Source organism: Neolamprologus multifasciatus, chromosome 18 (assembly GCF_963576455.1).
Source record: "Neolamprologus multifasciatus chromosome 18, fNeoMul1.2, whole genome shotgun sequence".
Lineage (NCBI taxonomy): Eukaryota > Metazoa > Chordata > Actinopteri > Cichliformes > Cichlidae > Neolamprologus > Neolamprologus multifasciatus.
In genome coordinates this window covers 34,406,813-34,423,663 of record NC_140456.1, presented here as the reverse complement: position 1 = coordinate 34,423,663, position 16,851 = coordinate 34,406,813, and the positions used below count along the sequence as shown (strand labels likewise).

The following is a 16,851-nucleotide window of genomic DNA, read 5'->3' as shown; positions in this document are numbered from 1 at the left end:
TAGAGCAGCTACGCTGACCGGATCCAGGCTGGTGATAAGAGTGTTTTTGTTTCTTTTATCTGCAAATATGTTTCTACAGAGGAATGTTTGTCCGTCACATGCTAACGGCTTACACTTGACGTTTGATTGTACTGCGTTTGTATTCGTTTGACTGCATTGAGATGTACTGGCATGCCATTTGTCACTGAATGACACGTTTCTGTTGATGAACCACTGTAGCATCACATGGCTTTCTCTTCATTGTTCTGTGTATAAATGATTATCATTTATAGCTGATTTCTCATTCTTTGTGCTTGAAACTATGACGCCTCCTGGAGCAGCCTGTAAAATACAAGTATGACTCACACCTCAATGATATTTCAGTTTTTACAAAACGCACTTTCATCTCGATGACGATGACTCTATAAAGACCCTTGAAATGACTCTTGTGCTTTAGCACTATATGAAAAAACTGAATGAAACTGAATACTTGTGAAAATAGTTACATGGATACATAATTGCAATTTTAATTGCATCAGGTCACTGTAAGATAAACATATTGTAGCTGTAACTCAGGATGTAGTCGGTCGTCTACTAACTGGAAGGTTTGATCCCTGACTGCTGCAGTTTGTAAGATGCTCTGATGCGTCCATTGGAGTGTGAATGCCAGCAGCTGCTCCCCCTCTGCCTCCTGGTAGACACACCGACTATCAAACTAAATCCTACATCACAACGAGATGTCTAAAACTTTATCTCCAGGATTTGAAGTCGTCTGAGATTTACAGTAGACACACCCATGGTATCAATTTCAAAATTCTACGCCACCTTGTTCACGAGCAGAGATAGGTAACGCGTTACTGTAATCTGATTACTTTTTTTCAAGTAACAAAGTAAGGGATTACTATTGCAAAAACGGTAATTAGATTACCGTTACTTTCCCGTAGGAACGCTGCGTTACTGCGTTACTAAAACCGTGATTTTTTGCGAGAATGTCTCATGACAGTGACGTAAGCGAGTGGGACGTTCGTGACAACAGCTGTGTGCAGATCAACAATGGATCATATATCGAGTGCAGAGAGAGTATGAGCGTGCAGCGTTTAAAGCGTGGAAGTACTGACCTTACTTTGAGTTTGATTCCATAAAAAGTGACAAAAACATTAGTGTCCGTTGTGCGTGGGAAGAAAACTTCTTTTTACAGCGAAAAAACCCCTAAACTTCCGAGCAAGCAGCGAGTAGCTACGACGTAATGGGAAACTCACAGAGAAACTCACGGATTCTTCCACTGACCGCTGCACACCTGCACCAGGGTAACCCTCCGCCTACCCCACTCCTGCTTTACAGGTGAAAATAGAGCAACAGGACCGCTAGTCTTTGACTTTATTTATTTTCTGCTGTGTTTTACTTGCATCTATTTGAAAGACTGAGTGTAAACACACAAAATATTTTATTTTATGTGCTGGAATGTGCAGAAAATAGGTTTAAATGTTAAACTAATTTCTTCCAGTCAGAGAATATAATATAATTACATTTTTGCTTGATGCATAAAGTTAAAAGATTAAAACTAATAAAACAAGTTTTAAAAAGAGACTTTTCCATTTGATCACATTTTGTATGATGATTATGTAGAAAAAGTAGAATTGGGCTGAAAGATCTATCACTTTATCACCTATTCAGGTTGTAAATCGTGTTTTTAAAAAGTAACTAAGCAACTAAGTAATTAATTACTTTTGAAAATAAGTAATCAGTAAAGTAACGGGATTACTTTTTTGGGGAAGTAATCGGTAATTAGTTACTGATTACTTTTTTCAAGTAACTTGATCAACACTGTTCACGAGTTATCGCATTCACAAGATTTTCAAAAAAACCTGACGTTTGATCGGAGATCAGTAATAGATGCACCTGTGGTATCAGACTGAAGCCGCTACACCGCCTCGTTTTCAAGATATCGCATTCACAAACGTAGATCTGCAAGACCTGCCCGCCTGCCTGCGACGGCGACCCCGTCATCAGAATGTGGCGAGGTGGAGTAGAAAGGTGCTATATCAGAACCAGTCCGGTTACCATCCTAGTGGCAGCTATCAAAGCTTTTCCCCCCACACTGCACCTCTTTAGCAAATACATAAAACAGCTTTTTAAAAGACGGTTTTGCTGTGCAGATGTTAATAAATCTGATGTAGTTAATAGTTAATGTCTTTGTCATCTACCAGTCTTAAACTAAAATGTACCAAAACATCGCATAAAAACAATGAGAAAAACATTTTATTAGAAATGTAGAATAAAAGGACAGAATATAAACAGATATTATGAACCATAATAAAAAGCCAGGTGGGTAAGCTGGGCTGGTCTGCAGAGCGAATAAGATCCTGTGTGGATGTGGTTCAGTACTCTGGAACAGAAATGATGACAAACAGCTCGTACTGGTGCGTGGCTCAGCCCGGGCTTATCAAGCTGCCAAAGTAAGCAGTCACTGTCTTCAGCTTGTTGTTGAGGAAGTTCTGCTCGACCTCCACCTTCCCTCCTGGGCCGGCTAAAGAGGCCACCTGTAGCAAAGAGACAGATTTCAGTAAGACAGTCCCAACACAAGCTGACCAGAGCAAACACACATTACTACAACACAATACTCATGTATAAGAGTCTGGGTACATAAAGAACGATCCCACTGTTGCCAGTCCAGGTGGACATGAACATTCAGACATCACGGTCACACTGAATATATCAAAGTACAGATTACATGTTGGAGAAACTCTGAACACACTCACCTGATCCATGTCGACATTGCGCGGAAGAAAGTACACAATGTTGTCTGATATCAGTTTGGCCAGGCGGAAAATCTCGAATGTGGCGAGAGTTAAGGATGAAAACTGTTCAAAAAAAGAAACTTTCAGATTAAACAGACGTGACTGTGTTAACTGCAAGCTGCAGCGTGCCTGAATATAGTTCAGCTTTAATGGGGTTAATTGGAGGGACTGTGTTACAATATAAAGCACTTGTGACGTAGCCCTCTGACCTCAAATATAAATATTTTATTTATTTGCACCTAATATATCTTCCTTTTCCTCTATTCAGTTCTTGCACATTGGTTTGGTGATGTTTGGCTTCTTCACTACCACTGAGACCATTTCTGACTTCAATCAGCTGCAGGAGCAGACGCCGCAGATGGCCCCGCCCCTCCCTGAGCCTGGAGGTTTCTTCCTGTTAAAAAGGAGTTCTTCCTTCCCGCTGTCGCCACAGTGCTCACAGCTGCTCGTCTGACTGTGGGGTTTTCTCTGAGGTCCTCTGTCGGTCTTTGCTGGATCTCTTTCCTCTTTCTTTCACGACCTTCAGACGACCCGCTGACGATATTTTTAGCCCTGGCACTTCTTCACTCAAATTCCTCAGATTCTTTAAGGACTCCTACACCACCTCAAGTCGATGTATTAAAAACTCGGGTGTCTGTGCCACATGACTGTCAGTGTGATGTTTGCAGCTGAGATAACGACTGAACTGCAACTGAATGTGGAAGCAGAAACTGAAAACTGTTCAAAAATAACAAGAACGTCTGACTGACTGGAAACAAAATATAAAAAGTGAGGGCTCGTCATTCCCACCATCGAGGCTCCATAAAGAACTATTTCTTCTGTGCATCAGTCAGTAAACTTGCCCATTGCAATAAAACTAGCCCTTAAATAACTTTGCGTTACACGTGGCGACCCAGCCAGGAGCCTGATGTGTGAATGAGTGTTTTTTTGTGTTATTTGATTTAATTGAATGTTTGGTATTTTCTGTGGTTTTGAGAAGGTCCGCGACAAGGGAAAAAATGAAGTTTATTCAGGAAAGTGGGGTCAATGTTGCACATTCTGTCATTGTTTCTGGTGCCACGAACACTGAGAAAGAAATTCTTGATTATTTGAAACAATACGGTCGTATAAAAAAGGTTATTTTCGTGGACGACACAAATAGCGTTTTACAAAAACCTGATTGTTGAATATTTTGATAGTTCTGTGTTAACTGCTCTTAATGCATTTTTCCCATATACTTGTCAAAGAATTACTCTGCTTTGACTCTTTGTGTAACATCGCCTGCCGCAACAGCACAGCCACAGCGGGAGTCCAGACCCCTGCAGATTACCTCGGCGAGCTCAAGCAAGCATATTCTGAAGGAAATGATGGGAGCAGTCAGTGAGCAGTCTTTGGTCTCGTCATTCACACCATCTAGGCTCCATATAATAACGTGCAAAAGCCAGTTATTATACTAACAGATGAACAGATGACTCCTGACGTCTTCTGTAAAATTGAAAAAGCAAAAACATTTTTCAAAGCTAAGCTGTAATTTTCTCCTGAAATGTATAGTTTTCAGGGTTTTTATGGGTTTTCAGCATTATTTTGTTATCGTTTTTATCGTTAACTCAGTTTTCCTGGGTCTTTTCACGTGTGTTATGAATAAATTTCCTTTTTTTCAGTACCGGTACTAGTTTTATTTTGTTGTATTTATCCGCGACACCTTAAAGGCCGGTCCGTGAAAATATTGTCGGGCATAAACCGGTCCGTGGCGCAAAAAAGGTTGGAGACCGCTGCTGTCAATCACTAACATCCCTCTACTTCCTGATCAAAGGATATCCATCAGGCTCCATCATGGTCCTGATGTCGAACACCTCAGCAGTTAGGTAGTCAGGTCCTCCCCACGGTGGTGACAGGAAGACCACGTCAGCGTGGAGGTGGGGGGCCAGCTGAAGGAAGTCTCCTTGTATGAAGTCGATTCGATCGGCCACACTGTAAACTGCAGCGTTGTGCCGAGCCATGTCCAGCCGCACTGGATCGATGTCAACGGCTAAGACTGAAACATGACGCAGAGGACCGACTGTGAGCGTGCTGCATTTCTAAAAACACCTCATGAACTTATAAACACTTACCTCTCTTTCCAGTGAGGGCAAACTGGATGGCATTTCCTCCTACACCACAGAAGGCGTCTATGACCAGCTGAGCCTCAGAGAAACTGTGCTCCACCCTGAGGGCGATGTGCTCAGCGATCCTCTCTGGCGTCACAGAGAACCAGCCCTCTGAAACGGCGTTATGAACATGTGTGAGACGACCCTGCAATGAGACGCTGGCAAACTTCCTGTTGTATTCATCACCCATTCCTTCTCAGTTTAATCCAATACAATGTTAGTTATTTAGCGCCAAATCACGACTATGTTCAAGGTACTTGTTGAACATCAGAATCAGGAAACTTTATTAATCCCAAAGGAAATTATAAGGCTGCCACGAGGCTGGTTCTCCTCAGTATGTGAGCAGAGCCCAGAAGGAGGATATGTGTTACGCTGATGCTCTTCTCAAAGTCTTTATATTTTGAGAGTTTTCTCCTTCCTCACTAAGCCATGTGTCTGGTTCTTGATTTCTTTCTCTGTATATTCCTCAGTGTAGCAGCCTCAGTTACTGTTACTGTCGAAGGAGCTCGGCTAGGACGCAACTTTGTTTCACGTCTCTTCCACAAAGCTTCTTTAGTTCTAAACCAAAGGTTGAATGAGCTTCGTAGCAGTAATGTGTGCGACTAGATGACTAACAGTCGCTATCGTCACTCATCAGTAAAACTAGTCGTTGGTATTTCTCCAGACACGCTGGAGGAGGCGGGCGGGGAGCGGCAGGACTGGTTTCCTGCTCAGACTGCTGCCCCATCACCGACTTCAGATAAGCAGATAAACTTATTACTGTACTTTACACTCTGAGTTATACGTTAGTTATACGTTAGTTATAAGCTAGTTATACGTTAGTTATACGTTAGTTATAAGCTAGTTATACGTTAGTTATAAGCTAGTTATACGTTAGTTATACGTTAGTTATAAGCTAGTTATACGTTAGTTATACGTTAGTTATAAGCTAGTTATACGTTAGTTATAAGCTAGTTATAAGCTAGTTATACGTTAGTTATACGTCAGTTATACGTTATAAGCTAGTTATACGTTAGTTATACGTTATAAGCTAGTTATAAGCTAGTTGTAAGCTAGTTGTAAGCTAGTTATAAGCTAGTTATAAGCTAGTTATAAGCTAGTTATAAGCTAGTTATACGCTAGTTATACGTTAGTTATACGTTAGTTATAAACTAGTTATACGTTAGTTATACGTTGTTATACATTAGTTATAAGCTAGTTATACGTTAGTTATAAGCTAGTTATAAGCTAGTTATACGTTAGTTATACGTTAGTTATACGTTGTTATAAGCTAGTTATACGTTAGTTATAAGCTAGTTATACGTTAGTTATACGTTATAAGCTGTTATAAGCTAGTTATAAGCTAGTTATAAGCTAATTCAGTGACAGTAAACGATGAGTAACACTGAATCATCAAGTGTAAAAGAAATATTACTCTCTAATAGTTACACAGCAGCTGTTGGGAGGCTGACGTCACGAGTGTCAGCTTTTTGTTTTGTTTAAATCTGACATGCAGGTAAATCAGTGTTGCTGCCAGTCACTGAGACGTCTCAGGGCCTAACAGAATAATAATCAAACACTTCTTTAAATGTAGTTTATAAAATGATCTTTGGAGCTTTGACTCACCTGGATGCTCAGTCATCCAGGTGAGGAAATCCCCAGAACACTGAAATGAACTGAACTGTAATGTAGAGCCGGCTCTCAATCATCTAAAGGTTAAATGTGACTCACATGTTGCTGATACCACTGTGACATAAGTGCAGTGTGCAGACTGACCTCGGTCCAGTCTGATCCCTTCATCAAAGCGAGAGAAGAGTCTGTAGCGCTGAGCCCAGTATTTAGCCAGCTGTGGTTCAGCTGCCATCTCTGCTGGGACCTGCTGCTTCTTCTTCTTCTTCTTCGGTGTTTTTGTGTCTTTCACACAGACATAAATATTAGGCAGTTAGTTTTTTGTTCGTTTCTTTTAAACAGCACAACCTTACTATGTATGAACCTGATTTACTGTGAACTTCAGGCTCATCAGGCAGGAGAAAGTCAGGAATCTGAAGACAGGGCAAGTGTCTGCCCGGCTGCTCCTCTCTCTCCTCCACCTCACTCTCCTCTGTGACAGAATTGGAGGTGATGCTGGGGTGACTGCTGCCCTCTGCATCTAAACTGGATGCAGACTTCTTCGCCTCCTTTTTCCTCCCGTCTTTTTCTTCTTGAGCTTCTCTTAAAAATGGAGGCTTGTCCTCAGGGTGTCTCTCTCTGTCCACCTCACTCTGGTCACCCTCTCTCTCTCGCTGGACCTGTTCAAGGAAACTTTGAACCTGTGAAACAAAAAGACTTTTTTCATGAGCGTTCTGTGTAACGTTCAAACAAACAAAGCTGTCTAACCTGTTCCAGTCCTCCATGCTTTTAATCTACGGACATGCCAGGATGACAGATAAAGGACGTGACTTTCAGTGATTTCCACTGCGATGCTTCTTTCTAACGTTTATCTTTCATGCTCACAAAACTGAAAACACCTAATCTGTGCGAGCTGATCAGGTTACATCAGATTAGTTTGCTGCTCTCAGTCTGCAGCACGTTGCAGGTCGTACCTTACAAAGGGAGGAGCTGCTCTGTGTGCTGTCTCTGCCCATCTTTGAGAACCTGCTGCGTTTGTTGGAGCTGCTGATTGTTCTCTTGGTCCGTCGCTGCTTCTGACACTTTGAAGCTGAGCTTCCTTTGAAGCTTAACACACTGTTGAACCTGAGACATGAACACATTGTAACAATTTAGACATTTAAAAACATTTTTACTCTCAAACAGCCGCGCTCACATAAACCTTTGTGTTTCTAAAACACAGAGAAACAGGGCTCAGACGTAGGCTGGGTTCATTCATCTCACTGGAGCTGAAACCTGCAACACTTTCGCATTTGCTGCCTTGCAGACTTTCTGTGTTCTAGATGTTGGTGAAGTTAACAGCTTCCATGTCAGATGTTTGCTGTTAAAAATCAGCACACAATGCAACATTGTCCTGTGTACTACAGGGACAATCACTCGTCCTGTGCTTTCCCTGCTGTGAGAGGTCTGTTGGGAAAAGTCGTTCCACACTTCCACAGTGTGTATTTGCTCCCATCTTCCTCCCGTCAACCTGAACCAGTCGCAGAAGATACTGGGAGTTTCTTCCTGTTTAAATGGTTTTTCCTTCCCACTGTTGCTCAGAGCTGCTCGTCGCTGTCTGTCTGACTGTATCACTGCAGGGTCTGTACTTTAAAGCAGCGGTCTCCAACCTTTTTTGCGCCACGGACCGGTTTATGCCCGACAATATTTTCATGGACCGGCCTTTAAGGTGTCGCGGATAAATACAACAAAATAAAACTAGTACTGGTACCGAAAAAAAGAAGATTTATTCATAACACACGTGAAAAGACCCAGGAAAACCGAGTAAACGATAAAAACGATAACAAAATAAGGCTGAAAACCGATAAAAACCCTGAAAACTATACATTTCACACCTGAGCCTCAACTCTCGCGGCCCGGTACCAAACGACTCACGGGTCCGAGGCCCGGGGGTTGGGGACCGCTGCTTTACAATATAAACCGTGAGGCGAAGTTAATCTGATTTGGTGATAGTTCAGTGAAGTTGGATCCATACTGTTTATTCCAGTTAACTTTCCCTGTTTTATGAGGAAATGGTTCCAATCAGTGATGTTAACCATCTAAAGCAGGGGTGGCCAATCTCAGTCCTCGAGGGCTGGTGTCCTGCAGGTTTTAGATCTCACCTGGGTCAACACACCTGAATCACATGATGAGTTCGTTACCAGGCCTCTGGAGAACTTCAGGACATGTTGAGGAGCTAATTTAGCCTTTAAATCAGCTGTGATGGTTCAAGGACATCTAAAACCTGCAGGGCCCTCGAGGCCTGAGATTCCTTTCCAGTCACCTTTCTCACTCACTATGTGTTAACAGACCTCTCTGTATTGAATCATATCTGTTATTAATCTCTGTCTCTCTTCCACAGCATGTCTTTTATCCTGTCTTCCTTCTCTCACCCCAACCAATCACAGCAGATGGCCCCGCCCCTCCCTGAGCCTGGTTCTGCTGGAGGTTTCTTCCTGTTAAAAGGGAGTTTTTCCTTCCCACTGTCGCCAAAGTGCTGCTCATAGGGGGTCATATGATTGTTGGGTTTTTCTCTGTATCTATGAAGCGCCTTGAGGCGACTTTTGTTGTGATTTGGCGCTATATAAATAAAATTGAATTGAATTGAATTGAATGAGATCGCCCACCCCTGCTCTAAAGCATAAGGCTGCAAAATTCAATGATGAATAATTTTTGTCCTTTAATACTTTTTTACTGTGTTTTGTTTTACCAATCGTATGTTTTTAGAAATAATATATTTTTTTATCTCATTTCTTATTTTATTGTCTCTGAGTAGAAGAGCATCATGTCTTTTAGCAGGTAAAGTGGACGCAGTCACTGAGGACTTGTGACCCACAAACAAAGCGACTGAATAACAACTTCAGCTTTAGGCACATTTCTAATAATCAACGTTTTCATCTGAGTGTTTTTGTTTTGCATGTTTTCTATCATAAACAACATAAACGACCAATCACAAGGTATCTGAGGTGGAGTCGACAGACGTGACCGAGACAAGATCCCCAAAGGAGCAGAGGAACTTACTGAGGCTGTGGGTTGTGTTTGAGGCCGAGCTGACTCCAGGCGTCCTCGGGCGTCAGACGTGGGCACTCGTCCACATCCAGCTCATGACTGACAACGAGGACAAACAGCAGGAACATTATTCCTGGGCTTGTTGGAGAGACGACGGCCTCCGTGATAGAACATCAAACTTACCTCCGTTTGACTTTAGCGCATCCTTTTCCTGGAGGTTTGTCATCATCGTCATCATCATCGTTTCCATCGGGTGTTTCATTCCTCGATCCGTGCTGTCGGTTATTCCCGGCACCGGCCAGGTGGAAGCCTGTGTCAGAGCGTACGAAACGCTACATGTTTATTAAAGCAACCACACATTAATTTATTGAACAAAGGAGAAAAAACTGCATAATGTGGAAACCACAGATCAGACCAACAAGAACAGGATTAACCAAACAAGTTCTGAAGATTCAGTCTTTGATTCATTTTCATCCACAGCTCAGTCAACAAACACAAAGTAACAAGTTCCTGTGAGATCAAAAGGTCGACTGACACTGTCGGGATGTGAGCTTCTTCCACTTTTCTGAAGACATTTGTTTTCAGTGGTTGTGAAGACCGACGCCAGGGTCGGCTCCAGAGCCACAGGCGCCGTTTCATCCTTATACTCCCGCGTGGTTTGGGAAAATAAATGAAAGTATTTAATTGAAGTGTTTTCTATTTGTTTTAGTTCTAAATTGGAAGATTACTGTGATCTTGAAACATTAAAATCAAATTATATTTCATTATTTTTTTGACGCTCAAAATAAGGCCGCTGTTGTTCAGGATCACAGATGGAGGGATGTCGAGAATCCGGACCAACTCGTGTTGGAAACATGGAATGCCATCCCGACACAGAAACATGAAGAAACATGCATTTGGAGTCTTGTCGATCTTCTGATCTACACGTGTGTGAGCAGCTGTTCTCCACGCCGCTCACGCCTCACAGCCCCGACCTGCAGACGTTCAGGAGCAGACGTCACATCAACCAGGTAAAAGAAATATCTATGCAGGGATTTAAAAAATGTATTCATCATTGTTTGGTGACATCGTGCTGTTTCCCGTTTATTTTTAAAGTCAGGTGGAGGCTCGGCTACACGCTCAGGTTTGTTTGTTACGTGGATCATTTAAGTTCAGCTTTTTAATCGTGTTTGTTTTTGTTAAGATCGTGTTTGTTACATAAATGTATTTTTCTCTGTAGATTTCACGAGCAACACATTATTGTTGTTTATACGAAGCGTAAAGGTAAAAATCTTCATTTTAGACGTCAAAAACGTCTTCGCAGCTCCCAGTGTTTTCGTTACCGTGGAAACTGGGTCCAAATGGCTCTCTGTGTGTTAAAGGTTGCCGACCCCTGACCTATCGAACAGCTAATGTTTCTCAACATAAATGATGTCTATTGTGTATGGGGTGTGAAAGCTGTTTCCTGTGGGCACTTTGTTCTTGTCCCCTTGGACACTTTGTGGACATTAAATGTTGGTGGACAGACATTCAACACTGAGGTCAGCGTCTCGTTGTCCCGGTCAGCTGAGCGTTTGTCTCTCGCTGCCAGCACCAAGTGGAAGAACCTCAGTTTATGTTACAGGTGTCTCGTTCCTTTGAAACGTGTCCCACTCAAAAAGCTTTGGAGCTTGAAAAAGAAAACAAACTTAGCAGACCAATCGTCTGCCTGATCGTGCAGCCTTGCTCACACCTCATACACACAATTATTACCTGTAGCGCTGTGATGCTGTACAGAGCCAGCTGGTCTCTTGCGGTTACTCCCATCATCAGAAGCATCATCCGAGCTGCAGGACGCTCCCTCTGACTGGACCATGACTGAACCACACTGTCCACCTGCCTCCATTGTGAAGCTCTGTCCAAACAGAACATGCAAAACTTCAGCATCATCTTCTTCGTGTTCACTCTCAGCTCCAGTAGGGCCGTCTCTCTCTGATTGGCTCTGTAAACCTCTGTCTGTGATTCCTGTTTCTTCTTCCCCTCCAGCGTTCCCATTACAGGCAGACTGCTCAAAGGTCCAGCCCTGTCCCGCCCAGTATGAGTACTGTTCCCAGTAAGAATAGTAGGTCTCTGTAGCGTGTTTGTCCCAGAGAGCTTTTGTATTCGGGTTGTCCCAAGGAGGCCGTCCTGGATCTTCTGAAGACGGCAGCTCATCCTCTGAATGTTTCTCCAGCCAGCTGCTCCACATCAGAGCTTCTCCCTGTTGTGCTGCAGAAGCGTCGAAACATTAGTTAATATTTCATGTGTGGAGTTGTTGCATTAAAAGAACATGAAGAAGATATGGTGGAACTTCTTTTTTTAAATGGTCAGTGGTAGGGCTGCCACGATTACGTCGACTATCAAAATCATCGACTGATTTAATAGTCGACGCGTCATTTGAAGCTTTGTAAGATTCCCAAAGCCGCAGGAATAAGTAGTAGGATTTAAGAGTGTAATAACGGACTGAAACAGAAGATGGCAGCACTGCATGTACAAGGATGCCAGCTGCCATTAAACCCTGAAGAAGAAGAAGAAGAAGCTGTGTCCCAGAATTCATAGCGCAGCCCAGCTCAGTTTACAACAATGGCGGCAGCTAGTTAGTTTTAATATTACTCTTATTATTCTTTCTGGCTCACAAAATAAACGTTTAACATATTTTCAGGCGAGAATGTAGCTGTGTAAACATCAAATATCTGCTCAGTTTATCAAGACACCACATATTTTCAAAAGCGCTCCGACGTTTTCGGAGACGTCTGTTAGCCACTAGCTCGATAGCTAGCCGGGGGCTAGGCTCACTAGAGCCGTGAGAACTCGTTTTCAAACCCACCGCTGTCTTTCACTACTCAGGTTAAACATGATATATAAGTCAAATTTAATAAACTATCATCTTGTCTTTATTTTTAGTTAGCACATACCTTAAACACTTAAAGCTGTAAGCTAATGATAGTTATATAAGAGCAGATGCTGCTGGTGCAATAAGCTGTACGTTTTGCATTGAATGGATGATGATCTGATTAGTCGACTATCAGAATAATCGTTTGTGGCAGCCCTAGTCAGTGGATACTCGAGGTGTCTGTGGCTCAGGTGGTCGAGCAGATCAGCTCCTGATCGGAAGGTTGGAGGTTCGATCCCAGGCTTCCCCAGTCTGCATGTCAAGTGTCCTTGGGCAAGATACTAACCCCAAGTTGCTCTGCGATGCATCCATCAGAGTGTGGATGTAGATTAAGTTTGCACTTGCATGAGTGGGTGAATGAGGCATGTTGTATACGGCGCTTTGAGTACTCCGGGAGATTAGAAAAGCGCTGTATAATCAGTCCGTACTGCTTTCCTGTCTGTGTTGGTCTAAACAGACGCGTGAAGTCAGACTTTTGGATGAATTCTGCAGGTTGTGAGGAGCACGATAAACACTTATAATTATTTAAGCCAGATGACACAAATGAATTCGACATCAGGAGACACGTCTGCAAGACCTAAAGACCTGATGACCTGATGACTTCTACTCCTAAATGAAGAAGTAGACGAAAGTCTTGCCCAGCAGACGGGAGGAGGCCACTGGTAGTTGACCCACTACCTCCTGAGCCACCCCGAGTATCCACTGACCCAACATGATATCTCTGTCTTCCTACAAAACCCGGTGTCACAGTCCAGTGTTAGAAAAAAACAGTCTTCATACATGTCACTATAAACGTCATGTGACCAATCTTACCCCAGTAGGCTTCCCAGCCAGCATCTTGGATCCCTCCTGATACTTCCACTCGTGGATCAAACACCTCCTCATCAACTGTGACATAAAAACATCATGCGTGACATCACAGTCGCATGAAAAAAGACGGACCACAACAATAAATACGCTGTTACTGCTTCCATTGTAATTAAGAGGGTAAGGAGCCATGTGCTGCTAATCCTGTAAGCTGACGGCCTACAAGGAGAACTTCTGGCTATTTGCTGGTGTGGAACATTCAGCTGTGTGGACCCAAAGGTCTGATTGTGCAGCATCTACAAGCCGAGTGCAGCTGTGGCAGCAGCTGACACAAAAACTCACCGTGGAGAAAGTGGATATTCTACCACATGCAAACCTTTGTAATATTACTCTTAATAAAAACAATAAAAGCAATAAGATAATCGCATCACCTTTTTCATCAGCCTGTGGATCTTCTTCACTTGTTTCTTCGCAGTATTTTGAGGAACTCCTGTTAGACCTGCACTCCTGTGACATGACAAAAAATAACAACCAAAACTGTTTTTTAGTTTTCATTTAAAAACGGCGACTTTAATAACACAGCACTACAAAACTGTGTGACTCACTGCTCTCCTCCGCTCAGAGGAGCACACAAAGGCTACAGGCAGGCCCATGCTGGCCATCATCTGAGTCTCTTCATCCAGCTCCTCCACCTCAGTCTCCTCTTCCTCCTCTTCACCATCATCTACGTCTATGAGTTGAGAAATTTATTTTTTAAATCATGGCAACTAAAACCAGACAGTACAGCAGGTTAAGAGAGATTCTTCTACCCCAATGCCTGATACATTTCATCGATGATTATTTTAATCCCCAGTAATATTAAATATCATGGTAGGACAAACCTCGTGCAGTGTTTTCCAGGTCAGGCAGAAGTCTGTTATCAGAACGATACAACTCCCGATCCCTGTAAAGAGGCGATGGACATAAAGGACAGATGTAGGAAACCCATAGATGCATCTGTGTACATCAGCGTATCCGCTAAAACTCAAGGTTTTTGAGAACAACAACATCTAAACGACTGTGAGAAAATAAAGTAATATACTTGCATTCATACGGAGCTTTTCTACTCCTACTCAACACTCAAAGCATTCCAGTGACATGACACGATAGTATTCATTAAATCGTTAAATTCAGGTGTTCCAGGTGTATAAATCAGCACCTGGACATGCAGACTGACTCTACAAACACTTGTCAAAGAACGGCTTGCTCTTAGGAGCTCGGCGAATTCCAGCGTGGCGCAGTCGTGAAATTTCCTCGCAACTAAATATTCCACAGTCAACTGTTGGTGGTGTTACAGCAAAGAGGAAGTGAATGGGAATGACACCATCTCAGCCACGAAGTGCTAGTGCGTAGTGCACAGGTCACCAACCTTTTGAACTCCAAACTTCACATGGCCTTCAGATGAGCTGAAGAACTGTGACTAGACAGCAGCATGTTTTCATGTTACACGACCAGGCGCCGCACAAAGCATCGAATGCAGTGATGTAAAGCGTGCTGCTATTACTAGACCTGGAACAAGCACTCTGTGGAAAACATCTCCTGCCTTTCATAAGCTCCAGGTTTTGATAACCACCAATGTTTTCCTCATAAATACCTTTTTTAACACAAACACCTCTCTGACAGCCTAATGACACTGTTCAGAAAATGAATGACTTCGAGCAGAGACTGTGAGCCAGGTCTTCTCCTCCAGCCTCCGTGTCTGACCTCACAAGTGTAAGAAATTCCATAAACATGCTCCTAGCCTGTGTGGAAAGCCTTCCCAGAGGAGTTGAAGCTGTTATAGCTGCAAAGGCTGGGACAATATTATGGGATGTCACTCAAGTTCATGTGTGTGTGAAGGCAGACGAGTGAATACGTTTTGCACTATAGTGTCTGATAAGTTTCCACCGCTCTGTGTGCAAGACAGCAGCTCATACCGCACAGCCACTAGCACACAGTTGCTAACCTTTAGCACACCATAGTACTAGTAACAGTAGTAGCCTTGTAATAACTGCGATTCATTCAACTATGATTGATATGATAGCTTTTTGAAACACTGGTTTGTGGTTGTCTTCACTCAAGTATACAACAGTAAATCGGCTATTCATTAAAACGACATTTATTACACGAAATTTCAAAGATTTGACTGGATTTCGTTTCTTGCTTCGTCTTTTAATGAGCCACACTGGCTGTTGCCATGTCAGCCCGGCTGAGATGTCAAACGCCGGTTTAGATCAGACTGTTGTGCTGCAAATGAATCACGTGTATGAGTTCTAGCGGACAGAGGAAAGGTGGCGGAGGCTCACAGTACGAAGGCTCTGGAGCAACGACAATGAATCGTTTCTTCCTCCTGCAGCGGCTCCTTCTTGGTGAAGATGATTTCCGCCACCAGGGCCACTCTTCTCCTTTCCAGCATCATAGCGGTTAGCTCGCTGCAACGAGAAACACTTTCATTTACCGACGAGCTGCTTGCGTCTTTAAGCAGCGTGGAACTCTTTCCTTTATTATTGATTATTTCCGCACTGTAAGCTAACAGCGGATTTCCGCTGTTTTTCAAAGTAAAAGTTGCAAAATTTTAGTTGTTTTTTTTGTTTGTTTTTTTATAGAAAAAAATTCTAACAAAATTTTCCCTTTAAAATCACTAAATCTCATGGTCATTAGAACACCAACTGTTTCATTTTAATTGCTTTATAGTTACATTAATGTATCTATTTTTACTGATTTTATTGCGCTTGTTTAATTTAATGGCATCTTTTGACATTTTCCACTTTTACTTTTGAGGGTTATATTCTCAAAACTATGACTGTATATAGTTACTGTTTGAAAGCCGGTGCAATTCAGTTTTGCTTTTATTTTGAAGCGAACGAGTCGACCCGGAAACGCTTCCTTGTTAGCGAGTAGAACTCTTTCACAGTTTTAGGATAGAAATCTGCGACTCTGTGTTCGCCCGACGACGTTCCGGGTTGATGGACAGGAGAGTTGATAGCTCTAAGAAGCATAGGTTTTGCTGGTGTCATACTGAATGTCGTGCTACATTTTAATGGCGCGCTTTACCGAGTAAGCAGTCGGTAGGTACCGTCTTTATGTTTGTAACCGCGGAGTTGGCTTTATGAGGTTTATTGAGAAATGTCAGATTTTCCAGCTCCTTCAATGAGACTTCGCTCACAGTCAGTTATTATACCGTAGCTGTTGTCATTTTGCTGATCTAATGTAGCCTCTTCCTATTCCAGTAACACGGTGGTGGTGTTCTAGATACTAATGCTTTGTAAAGTTGCTGTCATTTGGTTTTATTTTAAAAAGCTGCTGGTGTTCACTAGAAATTGGAGTTGGTATAATACGTTTGCGTAATCCACTGCGACTGTGTATTTGTAAATGTAGTCACAGATCTGAGTTAGCGGTGTCCTCCTTTACCTTCCCTTCACGTAGCAGCAGGTGTTCTCTATGCAGTCTGCCTGAGACCTGATCGGAGCGTCAGTCGGTTGAGCTGGAGTTCTCGTGGCGGGGAGCAGAGCACCATGTCAGGCAACCAGTCATGCCTGACGGGCGCGGAGGACACGCTCTCTCTCTTGGTATGCATCCTGTCCAAGGACGTGATAATGAAACCGAGCTCACCTAGAAA

General features: G+C 42.8%; 2 protein-coding genes across 7 annotated transcripts in view; one reads left to right on the top strand and one right to left on the bottom strand.

Moving 5' to 3' along the window:
- Positions 1-1,503: 1,503 nt before the first annotated feature.
- On the bottom strand, positions 1,504-15,773 carry tgs1 (trimethylguanosine synthase 1). Its single transcript, XM_085139396.1, has 15 exons — positions 15,539-15,773; positions 14,096-14,157; positions 13,820-13,944; positions 13,646-13,721; positions 13,221-13,295; positions 11,249-11,743; positions 9,701-9,827; positions 9,530-9,616; positions 7,465-7,615; positions 6,876-7,191; positions 6,659-6,796; positions 4,868-5,014; positions 4,575-4,791; positions 2,739-2,817; positions 1,504-2,519 (listed from the first exon to the last, which is right to left on the bottom strand). The coding sequence occupies exons 1-15, from the start codon at positions 15,649-15,651 to the stop codon at positions 2,409-2,411; spliced, it is 2,319 nt and encodes a 772-aa protein (XP_084995522.1). The 5' UTR covers positions 15,652-15,773; the 3' UTR covers positions 1,504-2,408.
- Positions 15,774-16,105: 332 nt separating this feature from the next.
- tmem68 (transmembrane protein 68) overlaps positions 16,106-16,851 on the top strand; it is a 287,792-nt gene continuing 287,046 nt past the window's right edge. For 3 of the 6 annotated variants that reach the window (XR_014870818.1, XR_014870816.1, XM_085141123.1), the window contains exons 1-2: positions 16,107-16,300; positions 16,659-16,801. Coding sequence is in view for 2 of the 6 variants with exons in the window: in XM_085141123.1 (XP_084997249.1) it covers positions 16,748-16,801 (54 nt within the window). In the remaining 4 variants the exon portion in view is untranslated. Of the gene's footprint in view, positions 16,301-16,658; positions 16,802-16,851 lie in introns of all 6 variants that reach the window. The other 3 variants (XR_014870819.1, XR_014870817.1, XM_085141124.1) reach the window with 2 other exon arrangements.